This window comes from Acinonyx jubatus, chromosome A2, assembly GCF_027475565.1.
Source record: "Acinonyx jubatus isolate Ajub_Pintada_27869175 chromosome A2, VMU_Ajub_asm_v1.0, whole genome shotgun sequence".
Taxonomy (NCBI): domain Eukaryota; kingdom Metazoa; phylum Chordata; class Mammalia; order Carnivora; family Felidae; genus Acinonyx; species Acinonyx jubatus.
Genome location: NC_069383.1, coordinates 143,836,750 through 143,862,094, shown reverse-complemented (window position 1 = coordinate 143,862,094; position 25,345 = coordinate 143,836,750). Strand labels below are relative to the sequence as shown.

The window sequence follows — 25,345 nt, the reverse complement described above, 5'->3', positions numbered from 1 at the left end:
CCCCAGGCATCCCAGATGGGAGCCTGCCCTTCGTTAACGACAGGGAGACTTAAGCGGGATGGTCTCTTCCTCACCTGGTTGGAAATTGGGTTGAGGGAGGACACCATTATTCCCAGCTTGTAAAGAATGAAGTTGTTAGGGTTTATGTGAAAGCCCGCGGCCCAGCTGACAGATGGGGATGCAGGTGGTCGAGCGGACGTGGGGGTGGCACACGGGAACCCAGTGACTCTTAGTCCCTGGTGTGCCCTGACATGGTCACCTTGGGGAGGCTCGGTGCAGAAAGAGAGGGGAACTCACGCCACAGACACTTAACCTGTGCAGTGTCAGACTCCTGTTACCTAGGCACCTTAGTTGAAAACATAGTGAGGTATTTTTCTTTTTTTAAAAGCATGAGTCCATTTAAAGCCATAAAAAAAGGCGCTTTTTTTTTTTCTTTTTTAATCTAAGAAGAGAACAGATGCTAACAGATGAGATTTCACTGGCTGATTCGTTTGTTTCAGATGCTTGAACGGATGCTTTAGAATTTTCTGCCTGAGCTACAGCACCAAGCTCGTTAGTCGGAAGGCGTTTGTGGCTAAGGCCTTGAAAGGGAAAAGTCTCAAGTGGGCTTATTTCTACTGAAACAGCATTTCGGGAGAAATGCAGGAAAAAAGCAAACCCAAGGCCCCAGGGAGACCCCTTCCAAGCAAAGCACTCCTCCAGAAGGCGGAAGCGGGGCCGTGGCTCATCCACAGGGCCATGGCCTCCTGTGGCGGACGCTGCTCACGGTGGCTCTTTTTCATGAAAGGGAACGTGCAAGGTTTAACAGTTTTCCCCTCCAAGCAGAGACTCAGAGAAAGGGAAAGAGAGAGAGAGAGAGAGAGAGCAAAGGAGGGGGGCAGCCGCCCCACAGAGAATGAAATGAACACAACTTCCTTGCTGGCCAGTAAAAAATAACACGATAAAAAGATTAAGCAGACCTGCCTAAGGTGGGCAGCTGACTTTGTTCCAAAGTTCTGCGTCCCTAGTTTGTCCGAACTCCCAAAGACTGGCAGGCCCCTTGGCACCGAGCTGACAGAGTTCCTTTTATATGCCAGTCCGCCATGACCTACTGACCCTCCGGCCCCCACTCTCTGCAGTGACCCCGTCCAGAATGCGTGAGAAGTGGGCAGGCCAGGAAGCTCAGACACACCATTTAAACTAACACATACACCCGCATGCCCAAACCAGTCCAGGTAACACCTCAGGTTCCATCTTAACGTGTCCACGGGAAACACCACCACACCCAAACCTCATCCAACATTGTCCGTCTTTAATTCGTGCTCAAAGCCAGTCTGGGGATGCCTCTTTGGAAGCAGTGTGGTCTAGTTTCAAGGACACTGGGAGTCAGGGAACCTGGGTTCTAGTCCCAGCTCCAGCGTTCACTTGCTGCGTGACCTTGGGCAAGACACTTAACCTCTCTGTGCCTCAGTTTCCCCATCTGTAAAATGGGGGTAATAATGTCGACCTACCTCACAGGGCTGTTGTGAGGAATAGCTAAGTGATTGTAAAGCACTTTGAACGTATAATTGCTTATTATTAAGACTACAACAATAATAATATCCTATGCCTGTTTACTACCAGAACTTTAAGAAATTCTTGTTTTTCTTTGATCTCTTTTCTGTTCTGTACTGTAGTTATCTACTGAGAAAGAGAGTTCTCCCCTTTCAAAGATCTCTGGGAAGTGTATACAGATGTACACAGAGGTACCTGTACAGGTCGTGTTTTCACATCTTACAAATGGTAGACTTTCGCTGAGAAGTTGCTTCATGAGGGAGTCCCGTGTGAAGTTCTCAGCCGATCACAAGCAGTGCTTAAGGAGGTCTGTACATCCAGTGCTGAGCCCAAGACCCCCAGAGGAGCCAACCTGAGTTTTGAAATCAATATTCAAAAGTAACTGTAGTGTGAAAACTAGAAGTCTGAAGCACCTGGAGAAAAGAAGGCTTAGAAGCCCCTTTTGCCTGCCCTGGTCAGTGCAGACGAGGCTGTGTGCGTGTGTGCGCGTGCATGAGGGGGCATGGGGAAGGTGGTGGACAGGGCCGGCAGAACGTGGGGAAGCCCTGTTCCTGGCTGCACTCGTGCAGGAGCAGCTCAAGTGGGCAAGTGGTGTCACCGACAGGAAGAACAGTGTCAGTGGAAGGCCTGCAGGCCCATCCTGGGCACAGCTGTCAGGGTCCCTCCCAGCCCTGACGGCTGTTCCAGTGTTGTCTTTTGTACTGTGACCTTTGCCCTTTGGTCGCAGTGGCTTATGTTACCAGTGGTCTGGCCTGCCTGCACTTAAGTGGATTCCCTGGCCTCACTCATGTAAACAGGTCCGGCCCCTGATTCTGCTCCCGTTGTGTAGACTGCTGTAAGTCTGGGAGCTCATGGTGGGCTTTATGGATTCTCACAGCAGAGTCTGCGGGGCCAAAGAGCAGGTCTGACTTCACGCAGCACCCAGGGCAGTGATGTGGGGTGGGGTTGAAAGCCGGCCAGCACACCGCGGGATGGTTGCACCCCTTGCGAAGATGTTGAAGCCTGTCTGTACATGCCACTTCACAGCGGTGGCCCCCCTGCCAACATCTAACCCCTCTCCACATCCCTCTGTGGTCTAGGCGGTAAAAGGCTAATGCCTGCTGTAGCAGGGATTTCTGGGATTGTGCTCTGGTCTGAAGGTCTCCTCTGCACCGATCAGGGAGTGCTTGGGATGTACCGTTTATTAAGAATTTGGTGTATCGTCCCTGAAAAGGAGGCTAGTCAGCCCTGGGAGCACAGGTGTGGGGCTAATTCCCCATCAGATAAATGACCCCCTGTTTCTGATCCACCAGAACGTCAAGCTTATTAAACAATCAAGAGGCCCTGTCTCAGAGGTCCAGTGTGACCAGCCAACTGCTAAATGGAGTCTCCGTAGGGTAAAGTCTCAGCAGGACAGCCCCCAAGCAGTGTGCATGGCAGGCATTTCCACACGCCTCTCTGCAGTCTTTCCAAATAAGGAAAAACTAGAAAGCAGTGAACTTTCTAGATGGGATTAGGGAATGGTTTAAATGAAACAAGAGTCTCTGGCCCCACATGGGCCTGGCTGTGTTGCTCAGTGATGGCACTGACTGTGGCTGCTAGCCAAGGGCAGTTCATGGAAACAGCCAGAAGTCAGGAGGTATACCTCCGACTTCAACTCAAAAGGGAAACAAGGCTTCCCTAAAACTTGGCGTCCAGTCAGACTGCAGACGCCTCTGTCCTTCCTCCTTAAACCTTGCCAGAAGAGTGTAGCTTTGAGTGTAGAAACGTTGCAGGAGACAACTCAAGTTATCTGAGAATCTTCCCCCACTCAGCAAACATGGTACCCAACACCAGAATCCATGGTGCTAAACTCTTAAGCTCCTGGATGGAAGACAGGATGCAGGCCAGTATCCATCACAACCTGCGAGACTGGGCACCAGGCTGGCTGTTCATAAATAGATTACACTATGGCGGGACCCAACTATAAATTCGTAGGATTATTGGGTACTGCCTTCTGTTCTCTTTCTGAAAGGCAGGAGTTCTTTTCCCTCTGACAATAATAGTAGTTATTTTCGAAAGACTTTGAGAAGATAGAATTACTGAACAGAAGTTACAGCAGGTGATACTATGTAGTAGCAAAAGGTCTTAATTATCATGGTGTGCTATTGAATAATACCAATCTGACACCCTTCATTAGCCCTCGTATGTCATGATTCAATTTTTCATGGGAAGGAGCTTACTGTCAACTACTAACAGTTCCTAGGTTGGAAACTGTGCAAATTCGTTCTCTGTGGCATACCTCACATCTAAGAGAGGTGACTATTTGGGGTAACGGAAGGGTACGTCATTCTAAGGCCATGGTGAAGGCAATCCCCATTAAGAAGTGCCAAAGGCTAGCTCAAGAGAAGCCATGGTAAGGACATTTCTTCCAAAAGCAGAGAAAGGTCAGCAGAACCACAGGAATCGTAAGTGAGGTGAGGGGCCAGGGCCTGAAGAAAGGTTTGTGTCGCCTGTCTGGGGATGAGCTGTCAGCCGTTCTCAAACTTCCGGGTCTCTTTTATATTCTTAAAAATTATTGAGGGCCCTTGTATATCAGTACTTACATTAAAAAATAAAACAGAAAATTTCAAAATACAGAATATGCATGCACAAAGGTACCAGAAAGGTGACATCCTCACATGTTGTATAGCCTTTGAATAACCCCATTGTGCTCTGAGGGAATGCGTGTATAAGGCAAAGAATGTCCTGGTAGTGTGGACATTACAGTCACCTCATCAGTCCCTGGAGATGTCCCCAGGCCACACTTTGAGAACTGCTGCTCTAGGGAAATGATCCCACATACCCCTCCCCGCAAAGGGAAAGGGTACTAGAGCCTTTTAGGATCTCCCTAGTGAGAGAGCCTCCTGCATATTGCACTGCCCCTACCTTGAACTTTTTTGTCCCTCCCAGGTGCCACCCTAGGCCCAACCCACTGACTAGACATAAAGCTACCTGTGAGCCCTGTGTCCAGCTAAGTTCAGAAGGAGCATCGTAGGTCATACCCCCGTGCCTGTGTTGATCTGGAGGAATGGGGGTCTGTGTGATAGTGTTTTCAAAGATCGGTACTCCTCAGAGCGGCACAGCTGAGACCAGGACGTGTGCTAAGTACAGGGTCAGTTTTCAAGAAAACTTATGATCACTGGTCCACTTCCCTGTTGACCTTAGTGATACAAGAGTTCTGCCAAGTTAGATGGAAGAAGGTTAACCTTGACTGAGGTCATGTGTGGGGTCACAGGGCTAAGTGAGCACACAACTGAGACTCCATCCCAGCCCTTGCTCCTGGAGACTCAATGGCTTTGTCTTGGTGGTGGTCGGGGTGGGGCAGGCCTGGGGACCAGAGTCCCAGCTGAGCCTTCGTCAGTCAGGCAGGCCACTCAACCAAATGGGGATAATCCTGGCTTCCCGGGATATAGTGGGATAAAGTATGTGAGATCATTATGGCAGGTACAAAGATGCTAACAGAATAGAAATCATGATTTGAGGCTTCTGCTGAACTTTAAGTAATACTCCGTTATCAAGAAACTGGCAGGAATTGCTCTGAGTCTGGTGTCAGACTACAACCAAGAATCAAGGTTGCTCAGATAGGTCTGTCAGATCGCTTGCAGGGAGACGTCATAGATCTCTTTAGATAATTTTTTTTTTGAAAAAAGATTCCTTTATCTTTCAAAGTGGTGGTAACAAACTTGACGTGTACTGCTGAGTGCGATGCCAGGAGTCACTTAGGCAGTGACATTACAGTTGACCTTTCAGCCAGGATCAGAATCCCTGTGGGTGGCCCATGGAGTGCCACGCTCTTGATTCTAACCCTTTACATATGACTCAAGGACGGTGCATAATGGGCGCAAAGGCCCCACTGTCACATTTTCCCTGGAGGCAAAAGATGACAAAAGAAAGGGTGTGCCCGTGTGTGCTATGTGTGCCTGTGTGTTTGCGGGGGCAGTGGAGGACAGCTTGTAGATGAGCTGGTTTATTCTATAAGAATTCAGTCTCCAGTTCTTTCTTCTGATGGAGCTAGTCTGAAACAATGCCCTCTGATGCGACAGGGGCTGAATCCTGCTAAAGGGTTAATCAGAACTTGCCTTTAATGAGACGGGTGTGTAGGGCTGGCCCTGGCCAAGTGAAGCCTGTGATGGAGAACAGGCTATAGCAGACAGGGGGGGTCTTTGGCTGGAGTCTGAAAGCCTGGCACTGGCGTCCGAAGATGAATGGCCCGGCCCGGTCCCGACTGGAGACGCACATCTCTTATCTCCACTGTTACAGTGTATGTTCGGGGGAGTGTTCTGGCGTCTGTCTCTGCTTTCTCTGGTGCTGAGAGCCGGCGGCTCCTGGTGTGTCTGACAGAGCTAGCTTAGGAAGGCAGCCAGCATGGCATCTTATGCACCCAGGTAGGGAGAACTCACCCTAACAGTGGGTGAGAGAAAGGAAGGTAAATGAATATTCATATCTGATGTTAAAATACCATAGTTTTATGCTATTGCTTCAGAAATATTTAGAGAGATTTTATAGTTTGTTTTTGTTTGTTTGTTTGTTTGGGTGACCTAATCATTCTATAGAGTAAATATCTATAAAATTCCAATTAAATGGTGTCTAAAATTTAAAGCAGCAGTCTACGGGCAAAGCGCCAACATTTCTTTTTTTAAAAGATATTTATGATACCATCTAGCATTTAAAAATCAACCAGAAACTAGGCTTGATTCTGTTTAATATTTTATATGATTGGACATCTTAAATCAAAAATGTTTCTATTTTATAGCAATTCTGTGTTTATTCAAAACCATAATTCTACTGTGATGTTAATGGAATGACTATACAGCTTTCATTGTGTTGGTTTAAGTGCTAAATGACCACGTTTCAAATTAAAGTAGTATTTTGCTGATTGAGGTAGACACCGATATGAAAAATGAAAGAACAGATCATTTTACTGGTTGTAAAGTGTTTATTTAAAAAAAAAAATGTTTTTTTTTTTTTTTTTTAGTGGTATGAAAAAAAGTAATTTTTTCAAGAGTTTAAGATAGTTTTCTGGGATTGGAATTTGTGCCTATGGAAACTTTGGAGCAGCCTAAGCTACCTGTTAGCTTGATATGTGTGCTAGAAAAATTTCATTACCATGTTTTGTGATATGTAATAAATTCAGGGTGCTGTGCTTAAGCTTCATTTCAGTTCAAGTTTGGGAACATCTGTTTCCTTCATTCCCAGACCTAGCAGACACCCCACCTCCCATAGCCCCCCGCCCCGTCCTTCCCCAGATCCCATGTGAAAGAGTCAAGTCAGGCCCTGACTCGCAAAAGATGTGTTTCTTCCTGCGTGGAGCAAGCAAACCGTAACCATGATCTCTAAACCTCTGCTTTTGTGTCGAGGAAGGGTGATGCTTTCTATCCTCCTTTGATGTCTCTTTAATAAATATGTTGTCATTATTTGTCCTTGGAAGTGGCCTCTTGAGCCGCCTCTCAGTTTTCTCCATGATTTATGTTGCAAACAAATTCTCTGTCCTGTGTCTGTTCACCACTCTTTTGATCTTGTGTACCATTGAAGACATGCTGGAGACCGTTTTTGTTTTTATGATGCAATTATGTTATATGTGTATTTCAGTGAAATGTCAACCCGTCAACAGAGGATGATGTTAAAAATTATCCAAATAAATAGTTTTCTATTTCTTTTAATCAGACCCAGTCCAATCAGTTGAATGACAGTGAATAGGATTATCTGTTGTTTCTCAACCTCAGGAGTGTTCCTAGCCCGTGGTGCCTCGTGACATGCGTTCATATACATAATTTACCTGGGGCTACTGACTTAGTGCTTTGTCACCTATGTTTATTTTGTGGACAAGGCAGTGGGTGTCTCAAACCTGGTCTTTGACTTGGGAGCCTCAGATCTGTGATCGCCCTTTCCTCTCGGTGATCCAAAACCAGACGACGAAACCCTGACTTAGCTCACCTTCCCTTGATGACCGTGCTCTGGAAGACACTGAACGATTGAGCCGCAGGCTGTTCGATAGTGCTAGGCTTGACCTTCCTGCACATGCCTGCAGCTCCGTGTGAAAGAGCTTTCCCCCACTTGACATTAGAGTTGCCTTCTTGATGTTTCCAAGAGAATGGCAAGTGGGTCTATCTCCAAGCCAGATGATTCCCCTGGCTCAGATGTGCTGGCCCTGGGGATCTGAGAGAGGGAAAGCGTGTGTGTGTGCATATATGTGAGTGTGTTCATGTCTGCGTATGTGCGTGCATCTCATGCCTGTGGTCGGAGGGACAGGAGAGTGAGAGGCAGCCTCACTGACCATGCCGCAGACTGTTCCAGGTTTGGCCCCACGACATGTGTGTCTTTCCCCTACAAGACCACAGCATTCCTAGCCAAGAACCTGAGAGCTCTGAATCTGGCAGCTCTTTCATGCCCACAATTCACGAAATGGAAAGACCCCCTCCTCCTCTATCCAAGGAATGGATCAAACCAGACCTAGCCTGGTATACCGTTTTGAACAGCATCAACTCACGTGGATGAGGCTGTTTTCACAGGAGCCTCTTAGGAAGTTCCTATAGGACTTTACATCCTAAATTACTGTCACCACTGGCATCTGGAGAAGACCAGTTCTGAGCGTTCCCACACCAGGGGGGTCAGCCCTGTGGGATCTGGCCAGACGTGGCCACCACCCCCTCCACCCCCTCCCCTCCCCACTCACACTGCTGGGGCTCATGAAGGAAGGGCCGGGAGGTAGGCCCCTCCCCCCAATGACCTACCTCTAGGCCCAGGGCTCCCCTGCTGACCACCCTGATGTGGAGTTTTAACTACAGATGCGGCCCCATACAGCTGGGGTTCGTGCTCCCGTGTGGCTGCTGAGTTGCAGAAAGACTGCCAGCAAATGAGGGGGCCCTGCCCAGATATAGGACAGGTGGGCTTAGGCCTGCTGGCAGGCAGGAAGTAAGTCTTTCTTTGAAAAGGGATAAAGTAGCTGTACTGTCCCTATTAGTCTTTAAAGTGAGCATACAATTTTTCTTCAAATTGATGGTCAAAATATAATTTTCTCAGAGCCAGCAACTCCACTTTCTCCATGTATAGCGTAAGCACCTGTAATGTTCTCCTAACAAAGTGGAGAACAACAGAAGGGCTCCTCCCAGGGCCTGTCCCCGTGGAACCCAGTGGAACCGGGGCCCAATATAAGGTAGGCCAACTGTAAGAGTCTCAGGAAAAGGAGTATGTCTGCGAGGGCCTAGGAGGGGTCACCTGGTGGGTCCTGCACAGCCTCCAGAGGCTGGTGAGCCCCTTTCAATGTGTTTTGGTCTTCAAGAGGATGATCCAACTGTTGGCAAGTTCTTGGTCTGACCCCAGGCTACAGGCCAGGGCACCACGGATGGCCATGGAGGCTGGCGCTGCACAGCGGCCCAGGTCTGTGTGTGTGTCGACCCATCTCGTCATGGTCCTGAGTGTGCTGGTGATTGTAGTGTGTGGTGTCACTCCCTTGTTCCCATGGCTTTATAGCAGAACCGGTGGCCCTGATGGCTACTTGGTTGGCTTGCCCCCTTGTACTCGGACTTAGATCTCCTTATCCTGGACACAGCCAGTGAGTCCTTGTAGAATGGCCTGATTGTGTTCCTTGCCCCTCTGGGGCTCTGGGAGAGGACTCTGCAGGCCATCCTTCTGTCATTTAGACATGAACATGTGCTCTTGACCACGGCAGACATTGCTCCCTACAAGTGCAGGTAATTGAGAAGGAGGTTACTGGGTTGAAGACCTCAAGCATCCCAGCCTAGGACCGTCTTGAATTCCTGATCACATCCTTCGACCCTGGGGCTTCAGGGACCCTTCAGTCACATTCACACGAGCAGTCAGTTCCCCAGGTTGCCTTTGGAGAAACTTCCCTTCCCACCGCTGAATCAGGCAGGAGCAGAGCCAGGATCCAGGCCGGGCCCAGCGCATCCATGTTGTCTAATCCGTTTTGCCATTTGTGTTGATCTAGGCAGGATTAAGGACACTGCATGACATTGGGCCAGAAATCCGGCGTGCTATATCATGTGATTTGCAAGATGACGAGCCGGAGGAAACAAAACGAGAAGAAGAAGAAGATGTATTCAAAGTAATTATTCCACGCCTAGCTACACACTGGCCACTTGGAAATAGTGGGGCAGGACTCCAGTTTGGGCAGTCGGTGATCCACAAAAGAGCCTGGAGAATGCAAAGCAGCCCCTGGGCCTAGAGGGGCTTATGGACTGTGCTCTCCCCACAGCAGACCTTCGGCACCTCCTCTAGGGCCAGGCCTGCTCCATTCCTGAGCTCACCCCTCTGTCCCACACTAGCAGCTTCAGAGGAGCCTGGCCACGGCTGCTTGGCCAGTGTGGCTGAGCATCCTGAGTCCCACTAGCAGCTGCCTACCTGCACCACCCCCTTCTTCCCTGGGCCAGTTCTTTGACCTGCCAGCCGGCCCCCAGCCCCTCAGCCCGAGAGTATGCCTTCTGCCCAACCTCAGCCAGCCAGCCATGCTGGGTATAAGTCACCTCAACTTGGAGCAACTGCAAGAGCGCACTCGTGTGATAGCCAAGAGCTTGCTCCCCAGCTCAGGAATCGGTAACCTTCCTCATTTCAGGGGGACCAGCTGCCACGCAGACACATTCACCCTGATCTGTGAGAAACTCAGATTGTTTTACAGGGATCCTACGGAGCTTACCTAGAATTTGTTTTTCGTGTAGAAAAAGTTACCTAACATAGCTAGCCTGCATCAAATACTTGTTAAATTACCTGGTGTTGTCTCCCATTATTTTGCAGAGAAATGGTGCCCTGCTTGGAAACCATGTCAATCATGTTAATAGTGATAGGAGAGATTCCCTTCAGCAGACCAATACCACCCACCGTCCCCTGCATGTCCAAAGGCCTTCAATTCCACCTGCAAGTGATACTGAGAAACCGCTGTTTCCTCCAGCAGGAAATTCGGTGTGTCATAACCATCATAACCATAATTCCATAGGAAAGCAAGCTCCCAGCTCAACAAATGCCAATCTCAATAATGCCAATATGTCCAAAGCTGCCCCTGGAAAGCGGCCCAGCATTGGGAACCTTGAGCATATGTCTGAAAATGGGCATCACTCCTCCCACAAGCGTGACCGTGAGGCTCAAAGAAGGTCCAGTATTAAAAGGTAACCTTTAAAATGTGTTTGCACTTTGTAATGTAGTGTCTGCCCAAGGCAATTTTTTCTCCCCTGTGCTCTGGCACACACGGGAGATTCCCGGGAGGCATTTGCACTAGAACCTGGCAGTACTGTGAGCTCACAGCCTCGTCAGGCACTAGCCAGTGATGCACCCGGAAGATAAAGGGCCACCAGCCATCCAAGTGGGATGCCCCCTGAAACAGCAGCAGTTACAGGCTCTACCTTCCCCAGTGATGCCAACATACTTTGTGGCAGGGGTTGGCAAACTTTGTCTGTAAAGGGCTACATAGTAAGCATTTTAGGTTTGGGGCACCATTCAATCTCCATCGCAGCCACTGAGCTCTGTTGTTGTAGACAGAAAGCAGTCATAGACCATGTGTAAATGCATGGGTGCAGCCATAGCCTGATAAAACTTTATTTACAGACACTGCAATGTGAACTTCATATAGTCACATGTGATGAAATATTTTTATTCCTTTGGGGTTTTTTTTGTTTGTTTTTTGCAATCCTCTGAAAGTAAGAACCGTTCGTAGCTCATGGACAGTATATGGCCTATAAACCATAGTTTGCTGACCTCTGTGCTAGGAACTAGCCTGATATCTGCATTTTAAATTTTGTTGGAAGGATTTAACTTTTATCTTCTCCCTCCCTCCCTCCCTCCCATGTTATGCTTGTCCTGGATAGAACCCGCTATTATGAAACTTACATTAGGTATGTGCTCATTGCGTTTGTGTGTTAAATACTCTGTGTCGTAAGTGTGACCTACCAGCCTCTCAACACTGAGGGATGAAACTTCCCTAGAGGCAACTGCTTGGGCCTGTGGACTCCAGGGGCAGAGGTAGCTGCTGCTTTCTAAGCAAATGAGCTTTGAGGTCCATATGTGTGTAGACTACACAGTCTGTTACAGCCAAGGATGTGCTGGTATTGATGTGCCAGTGTGCCCGCGGGCCTCATGATAGCATAGGGAGAGCCCACTGTGCACTTCCGGCTGCCTGGCCCCAGGAGGCCGGCCAATGCCTGCTGCTCTCTGAGTTCAAGCCTCTTGTGGGGACTTGATAAGAAAGTGACCCCAACCTCCTGAAGACCAGGGACCAGATCTTCTCTGTCTGTCCTGGAGCCCCCAACGTCTGTGCTGTGTACCCTGCTACGCATTTGCTAAAGCGGGTTGATTTGTGAGTGGGATGATCATTTTCCTGGGAACGGGGGGCTTGGTCTCTTGCTTTCATTGTATCAAGAGAAACCAGCTGCTCAGGAGCAACTTGAGAGCATAAACTTGGAGGGAGCACAGTCCTCTCTTTGGAGGGAGTTGATATAACAGAGCCTGGCTGGTTTTCCTGAGGACCGAGGCCAGGACGGTGGCTTTCAGGGAGACAGCATGACAGTCTTGCCATGTGGGCAAGGCAGGCTTTGAAAACATGCCAGGTGTCACACGTGTGAGTCCCCCTGGGACACTGAGTTGCAAACCCCTGCGACTTTTCCTGGGGTGGACGCAGTGGGAAATTGGTTAGGGGTCCTCTTTGTTCCAGACCCTGAAGTCACACAGGCCAGGGCAGGAAGGGTCAGAGCGTTTTCCCTGGGACTGCGGATCCCTGCAGGCCTCTATGTCCATTTCCTTGTTCTCTTCCCCCAAATTACACCGACTCCTTTGGCGCTGTGGCCCCTGGGCATAGTGGTTTGGCACCGGCATCGTGCAGGGTACCGAGAGAGAGATGTGCTCACACGCGGAGTCTGAGCAGTCCAGTCCCGGGTGCACCGGGGAGAAGTCAGGGGCATGTGGGGGGCGGGGGGAGCTGGCCTCCCACCGCGGCCTGGCTACGGGAGGTGTCTGCTGCCTGCCTGGGCGCTCAGGCGCTGTCTCGCAACCGCAGGTCTGACTCAGGAGATGAGCAGTTCCCAACTATTTGCCGGGAAGATCCAGAGGTACACGGCTACTTCAGCGACCCCCGCTGCTTGGAGGAGCAGGAGTATTTCAGTGGTGAGGAGGGCTCTGAGGATGCCGGCTCACCGGCCGGGAGCAGGTGAGCGGCTCTGCGGCTCGGGCTGACGGTAGGAGGCCTGGCTGTCTCCCGCCCCTCGTGCCCTGAAGCCAGGGCCCATGTGTACTACACCTGGCCTGCTCTGGGAAGTGAGGCAGAGCACAGACTCTGGGCCAGAGGGAAAGCGGGAGCAGGAGAAATAGGGCCAGGAAGGCAGGGTGGAGGCTGCTCTTTCAGACCAGCTGCTACCAGGGCCCCGAGTCTTCCGTGAGGCCGAGGACTGCCTTGCTCTCAGCCAGTCCAGGGTGTTCAAGAAAGGTGGGTCTGTCCGAGCTGACAGGCAGGACTTGTTAACTAGAATCTCGGGCGCCCCTTACCGTCTCTTTTGGCCTTTTTGACCACCAGGCAGAACTACAGCTACTACAATAGATACCCAGGCAGCAACTGGGACTTCGAGCGGCCTCGAGGCTACCATCATCCCCAAGGCTTCTTGGAAGATGACGACTCACCCATTTGCTATGACTCTCGGAGATCTCCAAGGAGACGCCTACTACCTCCCACCCCAACATGTGAGGCCAGATTTTTTGTTTTGGGTGAAGCCTTCCAAGGAACAGTGTGCCCCTCCCCCAACCCCAGCCCCCCCGGGGGAGTGTGACAAATGTGGTCCTGCTTTGTTAGGGACTGTCAGCCCTCCAACCTCCCCTGGTTGGAGATCCTACTGACTTTCCTTTCTGTCTCATCTGTATCTCACGTGATAGAGCTCGGACAACTTTAGTGCTGTTCTTGACTCTCTGAGAACAGAGGAAGGCAGTATGTGGCCTAAATGTCCATAGTATGTGGCATCTGATAAGGGGCTTTTTGTGCATGTTATTATTGCCTTTGAGCCCGAGGCCCATCCTGTGAGGTAGGTAAGATGCGTGCCATGTCGTTGTTAGGCCCTCTCCTGACAGAGGAGGGTGGAAGGGATCAGCCCTGTGCAGAGCTGGACCTGAGCCCAGGCCTATCCCACCCAGCCCCACGCCTCTGAAGGCCACCTGGGGACTCTTGATGTCCATCTCTTCTCAGTCCCCACCAGGGAGTGCGCCCCTCACCTCCCCGTCCCCCTGTCTTTCATCTTTGCCATGGGTCAGCCAATGCCATCGTTCACGGGGCAGGTTTTGGCCTTGGTGGTGACTTCTAGGGTCAGCACCCCCATCCTGGGGCTGGAGGAATCCCATCCTGCTGAGAAGATGTGGGGGCTGGCTGCTCCCCACCTGTTTTGCCTATGCAGGTGGCCTAAGCAGTGCTGCAGGAGATCTGGGTCACCCCAAGTGAGGAACGTGGGCTGGGGTAAGAAATGTAGCAGTGGCCCCGGCTGCTCCCGGCCGGGGAGTTTGATTTTGCACATGTGGGCATTTTGGTGATTGGTTAAAAAATATCCATTCCTGGTGTTTCTGAGGAATGAAGCGTATTTGTGAGTAGGACTCTAATCAGGAACCAAAAATAGCCAAGACATGTTGGCTCCGAGTCTGCTAACTCCGCGTGCAATACCAAGTGTGGCTGGGTGGCGCCTGGGGCCCTCTGCCTCTCTCCAGCTGTCACTGACCTGCTGGGGAGTGTAATCAGACCCATTTCCATGGTTAATATTTAATTCTGCAGCCCCAAACACATGCTGCTAAACAGAGCAATCCTGAGCTCCATAAATACTGGATGACACATGCAGGTGAAGCCAGGTAGAGCCCCTGGCCCACCAGAGGACCATTGCCCTCCCTGGGCCTCCCTGTGTCCCCTGTGGTGGCCACATTAATGCCCACCATTCAGAGGCTCTGCCCTGGTGAAGCTGAGTGGGCTAGAGCAGATGCCCTTTGTATTCGTAAGGGCAAATAAATAAAATGTATTTTATTTGCTTTACTGCCCATCAGTTCAGACGTTGGGCAGGGAGGAGAACATGGAAGTCTTCAACCTATGTTCTCAGCCACAGTGGGATTTGCCGGGAAGATCCAGAGGTACACCTCTGTCAGAGGTGGTTGTGCACAGCAGATGAGATGACAGGTGTACGCGGACCGATTTTCAAAACTGAAAGGCACTCCCCAAATGAGAGAGATGGTGGCTTCCTCTCCTGGCTCCGAGCCTCTGGCCCTTGCCATCTGATCCTAGGACGGTCCTAGAGGGTGTGCAGCCAGGGGAGGCCCATCCCCCGTGTGGTGCATGGAGGACAGCAGCTGTCATGCAACTCAGTGAGGAGGAGGGGGCCCGGCATGCCCACAGGGCAGAGCCAGCCAAGGGCTCAGCCCAGTCTTCATGCACTTTTAGATTAGAGCTCACAGAACCTGGTTTCTGCAGCTCCACGTGTGGTCCCAGGAGGCCTGGGAGGCTCACCTCTGCAGTTTTCCAGTACAGGAATTAGGGGTGTGCAGCGTTTTGCTGGGGCATGACAAATGCCCTGGGATCTTAGAAAGCAGAGGTTAAAGAGACCTCGCTCCTGCCTTGCAAACTATCAGGCCCCCAAGCAGTGAGCCAGCACCTTTGGAGGGTGGAGCTGTTTCCAGAGTCAGCCTCTGGCCTGTGCTTGGGGGCCCAGGATTCAGACTGACCTCCTGGATCCCTTGTCATCGCTCAACCCCATGCAGGAGCTTTTCTTTAAAGTGGGCGTTAATAGGACAACCATGTTCTTTATCCTTAGAGGTGTTCTTTTCTGTTTTTGTCTTCAGTGCTAGAGAAGCTGGGTCTTTCCCAACAAAAGAATTTGCTTCGTATCTGGCTGAGCTGGTAGCAGGTCACCCCCCCCCCACCCCTTAAAGCAGGTAGAAGCACGGGAGCACCAGCGAGAGGCCACGTCCCCCAGAGACACTTAGGATGTCTGCAGGGTGAGAAGGGGGTCAGTCAGCAAGCAGCCGTAGGATTCTAGAATGACCTTGTTGTTCTTGGCCTGAAACGCTGTGCTCCCACAACGTATCCACAGGGCCGGGGCTTCGAATCAGAACAGCCGCACTCCGGAGCCTTTAGCTCTGCCCCGTGAGAACAGGCACTGCATTCACAAGAAACCAGCTTGAACTTGTTAAAAACGTCCCTCGGCTGGGCAGCTTCTTCATCCTCCCTCCCAAAGTTCTGAGGCCTCCCTACCTGATGCTTTTCCTCGGACCTGTCGCTTGCTTCCTCTTGGGCTCTCTGCTGAATGTCCAGCGGGCCACCCTCAACCCCAGGGCCCCGGGGTCCTGACAGAGTGCTCGGTTCACAAGTGCTGCTGTGCTTCACTTCTCAGCCCGCCGGAGATCCTCCTTCAACTTCGAGTGTCTGCGCCGGCAGAGCAGCCAGGAAGAGGCCCCGCCGCCCCCCGCCTTCCCCCACCGCACAGCCCTGCCCCTGCACCTGATGCAGCAGCAGGTGAGCTGGTCCACCTGGCCTGGACATCACGGGCCCGATGGGCACCCTGCATGGGACCCACCCTCAGGACACCCCCTTCTCTCTGACTGCCGGCAGCAGGAGGGTCAGAGAGAACCTTCATGTTGCACTCGGGTTCAATCCTGTAGCAACCCTATCAAATAGATACGATCGTGAACCCATTTCACAGATGAGCAAATGTCAGGGACAGGGTAGGTGGCTTGCCTGAGCTCACACAGGGGGTGTGTAACCAAGTTGGCATTTGAATCCAAGGCTGCCAGCTTCCGAAGCTGGGCACTCAGCCTTGGTGCACGCTGCCTTCTGTCCTGGGTGCAGGAGATGGGATCTGGTACAACCCCTGACCCAGGGAGTGGCGACCGTTTGCCTGATCCTGAACAATTAGTGCGGCCCTTTATTCTGAGACGTTCTTTCATTAAAACACGTCTCTAGAGCCCTCTGCGGGCAGGGTCCTGTGGCCCCAAGGGGGCGGGGTGAGCCCCCAGCCCAGACTGCGAGGGGCATGTGGTTCAGGGAGGAGGACCGTCCACAGTTAGGTGGTTGGACAGGAGGGGGCCCAAGGTCTGAAGGGAGGGTGGGGGTGCAGCCCACTCACCAGGGCTTTGCCTCAAGGACAAGAATATGGTACTTTTTCTTCCTGAAAAGAGCGCATTGGGTATGCCGTCCACCATGTATGTGTGTCGGTGGGGGAGGCGTGCAGGGAGCACCCAGTCCGTACATGTGCAGAGAGCCAGCTCGCCCTACATGAGCACACGAACACTAGCTTCCACTACGGGTCTCTGCCAACTTTTTACTCTTCTGCCTTCGGTTTTTATATTAATTTTTAACCGTGTCCTACTTTATTGTGAAAGGACAAAGTTTGGGCAGGCCCAGCCGTCAAATGCCATGAACCAAGTAGGCACAGAAGTCTACACGAGCACATGTGTGAAAATGCCCTTCCCTCTGCCGTCCCGTCCCAATGAGGGCCTGGTTCGTGTCTGCCCTGCCTCCCTCGGGTGGCCACGGCTTCCAGTGGGCCACAGGACTGTGCTGTTCACAAGACCGGGCATCCGGGGCCCTCTGTGCAGAGGGAGCATCAGGACGCACCTGCTGTGGTGCAGCTGTAGGTGGGAGGAGCAGACCCTGTGCCAGCTGCTGTGAGGTCTTGCATTAGAGAAAGGGATCTGTGCTCCTTCCCAGGGCTGGGAACTGCTCGTTTGCCCCGAATGGACTTCATATTTAAACGTAGAGTGATCTGGCTGGTATGTTCATATGCCACAGGGCCAGTGTCTTCCCTAATTCTCCACTGCTCAGCAGCAATTTCGCGAATTAGTGGCTGATTCCTACTTGGGAACAGTCAGAGGCAGCGCATTTGGGGAAACACAAAACGGTCCGCTAGACAGCCGGCTTTTACTGCCCATGTCCTTTTAAAGTCATTGTCCGAGGCTGCCTTTGTCCAGCTTTTGTGCCTCCTGCTTGGTCTGCGTGAGGCCTGCGGCCTGCACCTGAGGACCTCTGGCCTTCCCACCTCCCCTCTCCCCTCAGATCATGGCAGTTGCGGGCCTGGATTCCAGTAAAGCCCAGAAGTACTCGCCGAGCCACTCAACCCGGTCATGGGCCACCCCTCCGGCGACTCCTCCGTACCGGGACTGGACACCGTGCTATGCACCCCTGATCCAGGTGGAGCGGCCAGAGGCCCTGGACCAGGTCAACGGCAGCCTGCCGTCCCTGCACCGAAGCTCCTGGTACACGGACGAGCCGGGCATCTCGTACCGAACTTTCACACCAGCCAGCCTGACTGTCCCCAGCAGCTTCCGCAACAAAAACAGTGACAAGCAGAGGAGCGCAGACAGCTTGGTGGAAGCAGTGAGTATGGCCCCCCCAGAGCGTGCCACAGATGGGCAGGCTCCGCCCGGCGGAGGGGGACCCGCTGGAGCAGCGGTGGTTGTGAGGGTGGGAGGCCCCAGAGCCCAGCTGTGTCGCTTTTTGTCCAATATTGCCCACTGCTCCAAAGCAAAGATGGGACGGACAGCACCAATATACAAATACCACCAGTGCCAGTTCTCATGAAGGAGCTGTACCTAGGATTGCACGTTGCTGTACCTGCAAATATTGCCAGCTTCTCCTGAAATCTTTTTCCCCAATGGGGCTTGTTCTTGTTGGGCCATATGTAGTGTTTGAAGTCTGTGATGTTTTCAAAGCCATTGACATTGAGCTATCACGTGTGAGGTCTAATGAACATAAAATCATGTCCTGCAGTTAGGGCTCGAGGTGGCTCCTTTGTCATTCCCCGCCCCACCCCCACCCCCAAAGCCTTGTAACACATTCACGCGATGCATTTGTCCCATACAGGTCCTGATATCCGAAGGTTTAGGACGGTATGCAAGGGACCCAAAATTTGTATCGGCCACAAAACACGAAATCGCCGATGCCTGTGACTTAACTATCGACGAGATGGAGAGTGCAGCCAGCAACCTGCTAAACGGGACTGTACATCCCCGGGCCAACGGGGGTGTGGGCCCCATGTCACACCGGCAGGACTATGAGCTCCAGGACTTCGGGCCAGGCTACAGCGATGAAGAGCCCGACCCTGGAAGGGATGAGGAGGACCTGGCAGATGAAATGATATGCATCACCACCCTGTAGCCCCCAGGGAGGGGCAGACTGGCTCTGGCCTCAGGTGGGGCGCCAGAGGGCCAGGGAAAAAGTGCCTCATAGTTAGGAAAGTTTAGGCACTAGTGTGGAGTCCATATTCAATTAGACTTTTGTACAAGTGATGTCATGCCTCAAGGAAGCCATAAACCTGGTAGGGAACAGCCGCACACGTGTGCCCGGCTCCAGCTGTCGGAAGCAGCAGGTCCAGCCCTCTTGGGGAGGACCGGCGAGGAGGTCGGACAAGCCCAGCCCACTTGTCCAGAGTGCCCCCCCCCCCAGGCGCTCACCCGCGCCCACCCACCTGCTGGCATGGTGGGGAAGGTTAAAGGTGATGACGATCACCACACCTGTGTCATTACCTCAGCCATTGGTCTAGCATATCAGACATTCACTGGGCCCAGCATATCCATTTTTAAACCCTCTTCCCCCAGATACACTGCTTCCTGGTTTCTGTTTAGCTGTTCTGAAATACAGTGTGTAAATCAGGACCTACCTACCAGCCGTCATCCTGAGAGGGGAGCAGGACCTTATCCACGAGGTTTTCTGTTATGTGACCCCAGTTTACAAGAGAGAGCGTCACTCAGTTGGTTTCTGACTGTCAGGTTAAGGGCAACTGTAAACTGGAATAATCATGCACTCGCAACCAGGTAAACTTAGATACGCTAGTTTGTTTAAAAATTATAGATTTACTGTACATGACTTGTAATATACTATAATTTGTATTTGTAAAGAGATGGTCTATATTTTGTAATTATTGTACCGTATTTGAACTGCAGCAATATCTATGGGTCCTAATAATGGTAGTTCCCCACTGAAATCTAGAAATTGTTAGCATTTTTACTTGGGCTGTACAGAAGTAGAAGAAATAGAGCCAATTCTCCTTTATTAGTGAAAAATCTTTTGGGGATGACATTTTAAGTTCGAAAGAACTTGACACTACAGAGATTTTTCTAAAATATTTTGAGTTACTATAAATCTACCTTAACCCAAGATACACCAGATGACGATTTACAGTCTTGGCTTTGGGCAAGAGTGCTAGGATTTGATAGTGGACCTCTGGTCCACTGTGGGTTGCAACTTTTATTCTACTGACCCTTCGACAAGTTCATTACAGTAGGTCGAGCTGGTTACTCTGACCCTGTGGCGTTCACAGTGGTGGTTTCCTCAGCTGCCCCCACAAGGCATTTTTGAAGTTCCTCTGCCCTTCCTTACTCCCTGGGGATGGCTACTGTGCTTGTCTTAAATAAGGAGTTGGGGCGGGGGAGGGGGAACGGGGAGGGGGGGAGGCAAAGTGATGATCTGTGGGATGAGAACGTCAGAGGTGTCCACAAATCGTATTGTTGCCTTTTTACAAAACATTGCTGTACTGTGTGTTCTCTCCGAGGGCTTTTATATGCAACTGAATGAGGGCTGAAGTTTTCATTAGAACGTACTCACACCCCGATTGTACTTCCTGATGAAAACCCACTTTTGGACCATTAGACCCACCCAGGCTTCCTTTTCTTTTCAAAGAATTACGCCGTTTGTCAACTTTCCTTGGCAGGGATTCCCTGCAGTCAAAAATACAGGTAGCAGTTTTTGGTTCAAAATTTTTAAATATCACCTACATGACCTGTTAATGTTTTGGGTTTTTGTTTCGTTTTGTTTTATAAATAACACTTTGTTATGAAGACCTTACAAACCTCTTCTTAAGACATTCTTACTCCAGATCCAGGCAAAAACACTTCCAGGTTTGTAAATGACTATTTCCTGACATAATTTTTTTTTATTAAAACGCAAAATGTTCTTCAGAACAAAACTGTGTAAGAATTTTGTGTTAGGGAGCTCTCCTTGCAAAGACCTGGAGCAGGGCAGGGAGAGCTTCAGAAGGGGCAGGCACTCTGGCAAGGGCGGTTCTCTAACCGCATAACTTTGTGTTACCCTCACGGCTCCCTCCTTAATGCAGAAGGTAACACCAGCTGCCGAGAGCAGTTTCTCCTAAAGGGCTAACCCACTGTCCCCATCGTCTCTGCTGGGCATTACTACGACTTAGCAGCAGCCCAAACTGCCCTCCCAGGATGGGGTTTTTTTGGTGCAGGCCACAATCTTTTCCAGTCAGTACTTAAAAACTAGCATTTTTATAAGCTGTACTGCTCTTAACAGGTCTGCTTTAAGCCTGGTTCAATCTCCTATCAACCATTAAGTTGTTCTTTGTAAAAAAACAAAAAAACAAAAAAACAAAAAAACTGAAGTTGTAGAGGATGTGTTATTTTTTCCTTTGCTTTAGAAAGTTTTAAGATTAAATGTCTCTCCTTTTTGGGCCCCCTCCCACCCCCTAAAAAATAGTACATTTGGTTTCTCACATGTTTTTCTTAATATCACAAATAGATATGTCAGCTTGGATTTAACTACCAATGAGCAGGATCCTCATTAAGCATTCTCTCTGGTTTCTATCCTGGCAGCCTGGCCAGACGGGGCTTTCTAGCTCTGTCTGGGAGTCTGCCCAAGCCTGGGAAGCTTCTTGGTACACAGGGCACACAGCATGGGCTTTACCTACCTTACTGCTGACCCCACGCTTATGAAAGGAACCAGGGCAGTTTATTTCACATTTTTTATGGTCTTTAGTGTCTTTGCCAACTGCCTGTTCTCCTATAAAGGTTTCCGCTGTTATGGGCGTTGGTTTGTTCTGAACACTGGTCAGCGACAGAGCTATCGTCTGGCACAGAGCTCCAGCTCCTACCAGACTCAAAAGCAGACACCAGCTGGGCTCTCATTGTTGACAAAGTTTTTATCTCTCCAAAATAATATTCTTTCCTTCCTGGGGGCTTCAGAGGGCAGGCAAGAATAGGAGAATGGGGAGCAGGCCTGGGGCCCTTGCCTCCAACATGGGAGCACCAGCGAGAGTGGCCTTGCATCCCCTGTGGGGATGGTGGCAGGAGAGAGGGAATGGGAGACGGCCTGGGTCTCAGAACAGGGCTGGTGGAGACGGCATGTGTTTCCCTCTAGGTTTTAAGGGAAAAGGATGTAGATATTAGATCTGATGTTAAGTTGGCAGAAACAGGAAACGGCCTTTGTGGGGAGGAAAAGGGTTTGGCTGGAGAGAAGCTATCTGATTTTATGGAAATGAGGATTCCTACAGTTGGCCCGGAAGCAGAGAGGCTGCATGTCTGGAAACCAGGATCCAGCTTCCAGGACCTGCCATTCCTGGTCATGCTGCTGGCGAGCTGCTCGGTTTCCGTGCCGTCTGTCCTCCGTTCTACCAGGAAGAACCTTCTGTTGATGCAGCAGCTTGAACGCAGTCACCTTCAAAGGGGTCCGTGCCCGGAGCCCATTCAGGTATATACACAGCTTCCTGTTACACTTTTTCAACCGTTTTTTGAAAAGTACATTCTTCTGTTTAGGTATCATGGGTGCTTTGCCAAGGGGCTTCAAGAAGATTCTCTCAGGGCTGAGTGCTGGCCTGGTCTCTGGGGGCCCCAGGGACGCCTGACTGTGGCTCAGCCTTCCTAACCCGATAGGCACTTTTCTCCCCTCTCTGGCTTCCCCAGCCAACAGCCCTCTTTCTGAGGCCGAAGGTTCCCTCATGGCAATGGAACCTTGAGATGGCCTATTATGACACGGGCCACTATTCCACTCCGCCAGACGGCTGCACGCTCCCCTGTCCTGGCTGGAGCGAGGAGCCACCTCAAAGCACACTATTCCATCTTGTGGCTGAACCCCGACAACACAGTGTTTCGCCTTGACTTCTGTGGGGCCTGGATACAGAACACTCGCGGTCCACTCTATTTCTGCATCTGGCTACACTGTATGATCGTATGGGATGAGGCTCGGTGACCGAGAGTGGGAGAGGGGCCTAAATGTAATCCAGCCGTGCAAGATCACGTACCTCCTCTCACCTCTGCTTATCTTACAATACAGACACAGGAGGCAAAGCAGCCACTGCCCCAGAGACTGAGACCACCACAGAATAGAATGGCTGTGTCACCTGGCTTACCCGCACTAGACAAGGTCAGCACAGTCACAGGCAGGCCTGGACCCCTCCACCTACCCAACTTGTCACTCATTGGCCCTCAGAGCAGTGAGATTGGCAGCTGCCCTCCTCTGGTCTTCCTTCACCCCTGCAGGCAGCTCCCAGGCCCTGAGGCTGACAGTTGTGGACCACGGCTGCGGGGGCACACGGGGACTTCCCTAGAAGAAATCAATCTCTTGGCAGATTTAGAACCTCCCTTGGGACAGAAAATGCAGCAAGATACAGGTAAGAGTAAACCAGAGCCACTTAAAATTTTTAAAGGAAGGAGAGGTGTCATGGTTTTCTTCTCTCCATCTTTCTGGAAGGTCTGTCTCACAAACACAAGTTGTGGCTGTCTGGCCTCCATGACACCTCAATCCACTCTGACCCCGGGGGGAAGCCTGGAACGCCCCCATTTTCTTCCCCTCCCTGTTCTGTGTCTAGCACAGCAGCTTTCCATGGAACAATCCTTTTCTCCCCTGCTGTGGGAAGTGGCCTTGGAGATCTTTAGAAAGATCCATCCAAAACACATTTATTTCCATTACCCTGTGAGAGCAGTCTGGCTAAGGCATCTCCATTCAAAAAGAAGTTACTGGATTACATCATTGGATTATAGGAAGTTTAAAGATCAAAGAACTATTTTAAATGCTTCTTGTATCTGCTCTCCGCCCCCCTCCCCCCCCCCCAACTCAAATCTTTGCCAACTTATTTTTTCTTTCACTCAGTTGTACTTTTACAGGATCGGGTACCTAGTTTGACTTGACAACTTTTTCCATCAGCCTCAGCTCCATCCCAGTCGGGTCCTGTGGATGTCCGCAGAATACGAATTAGCCGGCTTTGTCCGCTGTGAGTCGCTTCCCCAGGCTGATGGGAAAGGGTCCTCTTGGGCTAGCTGCTTTGGCATGGAGCAGTGGTCTGGTCTGTGGGGTCTGCTCTGGATTTCTAGGTTTCCCTGGTAACAGGAAAATCTTTTAAAATGCTAAATCATGAAACCTATGGGAGTGAAGAGACTCTCCAGAAGCTTCTTTAGATCAAGGTCCAGAAATCTTCCCATTGGGCTGTGTTTAGTAAGAACCAGAGCACTGGCAAGGTGGGCCCTCAGAGTGGCCCAACTGGGAGTGGGATCGGGAAGCACGGGGAAAGACACTGTTTATCCCAGCAGGCAGCTTGCCCTCCAAACAGGGACACCGGAGGCTTACGCACAGGCCTCAGCTACAGCGTGCAGCCTGAGGTGGGGGATGCCCCCACCCTGAGAACCCAGTGTGGTCTAGCCACCACCTAGCCTGTGGGCACAGCACCCTGCTCTTAGAGCGGCTCACCTTAAGAGAGAGGCCTGAGAGGGAACCACTTCCCTCAAGTCTGACCAGAACCTGGACTATTAAGACAAGGCCATGACAAAAGTTAACCATCATCCTCCTTTGGCCTGTCCCTTGGTCCCCTCTGCTGCCCCTTCAGGAGGCAGGGGGAGGGGCCTGCAGGAAAATGCTGGGGAAAAGAAACCTGCTTTGCTGCCCTGATACTGGTCTCCCATCCTAAGAGATTAACCCATTCTCAGCCACTGAATCCTAACATTCTAGACAGTTTCAGGAAAGGGCACTGAGGGCAGGGACTCTGCTGACCCTCTTGGCTTGTCAGGAGGCTTCTCAGGCAGTGACTGCCTCAGCGCTGGGTGGCCAGACTTCCGGGCTTATAGACAGGGACGTCCTTGTCCTGGAGTGCAGGCTGCCCCTTGATGATGTCAGCTGCTTTCTCTGCGATCATGATGGTGGGGGCGTTAAGGTTGCCGCTGACCACACTGGGCATGATGGAGGCATCAACCACTCTGAGGTTTTCCACTCCAAGCACCCTGGTCTGTGGGTCCACCACGGCAGTGGGGTCAGAGGGCTGGCCCATCTTACAGGTGCACGAGGGGTGGTAGGCGCTGTCCGCTTTCGCCCGCACAAAGGCATCTATCTCTTTATCTGACTGCACGTGGCTTCCTGGCTGGAGCTCTTTCCCCCGGAACGGTTCTAGGGCTTTCTGAGCAAAAATTTCTCTGGTCAGCTTCACACACTGTCGGAAGTCCTTAATGTCGGCTTCTGTTGACGAGAAGAAATAGGTGAGGTGATTCCTTTTACCATGCTGGCTTTGCCAACGGATTCTGAGCACAGAGAGGCTCAGTAAGCTGCCCCAGGGGACACAGTTCAGGGACATGGAGCCACCAGATTGCCTGTCACCTACTCAGAGCCAGTTAGACTGCAACCAAGCAGCATCCCACGAAGGCAAACAGCACCCTAGGTGGACACAGCCTGCCCCGGGGGCCCTGGGTTTAACTTGGAGGTGAGACCGTACACCCTGCCTCCGCCAGTGTGGCTGTGAGCATGCTACGGGTCATTATCGAGCAAGACCTGCCCAGTGGGGAGTGCTGGGTTTTGCTGCATGCAAAGAGGCAGGCCCAGGAATGTAATCTGCTTCTGGACGAAACTCAGAGTAACGAGCAACAGTCTCTGTGAGCCCCAGTGTACACAGCCAGATCTCCTTGCACCTTCTGGCAGATTGTTCTGAAAGCAACAAATCTCTCCTGCTGTGTAAAAGGACATCCCAGGGTTACTTTAAGGGCCCCAGGGCACTACCTAGCAGCATGTGCCCAGTTTATAACCTAGAATTGGGGCGGGGGGCGGGGGTGATGTGTCTCAGAAAATGTGGTCCAGGAGTAGGATTCAGAG

General features: G+C 51.2%; 2 protein-coding genes across 9 annotated transcripts in view; one reads left to right on the top strand and one right to left on the bottom strand.

The window, feature by feature from the left end:
- CACNA1D (calcium voltage-gated channel subunit alpha1 D) overlaps positions 1-23,646 on the top strand; it is a 305,082-nt gene extending 281,436 nt beyond the window's left edge. Inside the window, exons 43-53 of one of the 5 annotated variants that reach the window (XM_027038967.2) lie at positions 9,482-9,598; positions 10,285-10,652; positions 11,349-11,375; positions 12,533-12,682; positions 13,046-13,209; positions 15,882-16,003; positions 17,543-17,863; positions 18,350-22,436; positions 22,550-22,639; positions 22,756-22,886; positions 23,366-23,646. In XM_027038967.2, coding sequence (XP_026894768.1) covers positions 9,482-9,598; positions 10,285-10,652; positions 11,349-11,375; positions 12,533-12,682; positions 13,046-13,209; positions 15,882-16,003; positions 17,543-17,863; positions 18,350-18,643 — 1,563 coding nt within the window. In that variant the 3' untranslated portion in view covers positions 18,644-22,436; positions 22,550-22,639; positions 22,756-22,886; positions 23,366-23,646. Of the gene's footprint in view, positions 1-500; positions 6,852-9,481; positions 9,599-10,284; positions 10,653-11,348; positions 11,376-12,532; positions 12,683-13,045; positions 13,210-15,881; positions 16,004-17,542; positions 17,864-18,349; positions 22,437-22,549; positions 22,640-22,755; positions 22,887-23,365 lie in introns of those variants that run through there. The other 4 variants (XM_053220346.1, XM_053220348.1, XM_053220349.1 and 1 more) reach the window with 4 other exon arrangements.
- The window catches only part of CHDH (choline dehydrogenase), a 40,424-nt gene continuing 36,483 nt past the window's right edge, over positions 21,405-25,345 (bottom strand). For 3 of the 4 annotated variants that reach the window (XM_053220358.1, XM_053220361.1, XM_053220359.1), the window contains one exon: positions 21,405-24,718. In XM_053220358.1, coding sequence (XP_053076333.1) covers positions 24,300-24,718 — 419 coding nt within the window. In that variant the 3' untranslated portion in view covers positions 21,405-24,299. The remainder of the gene's footprint in view (positions 24,719-25,345) is intronic. The other variant, XM_027038992.2, reaches the window with a different exon arrangement.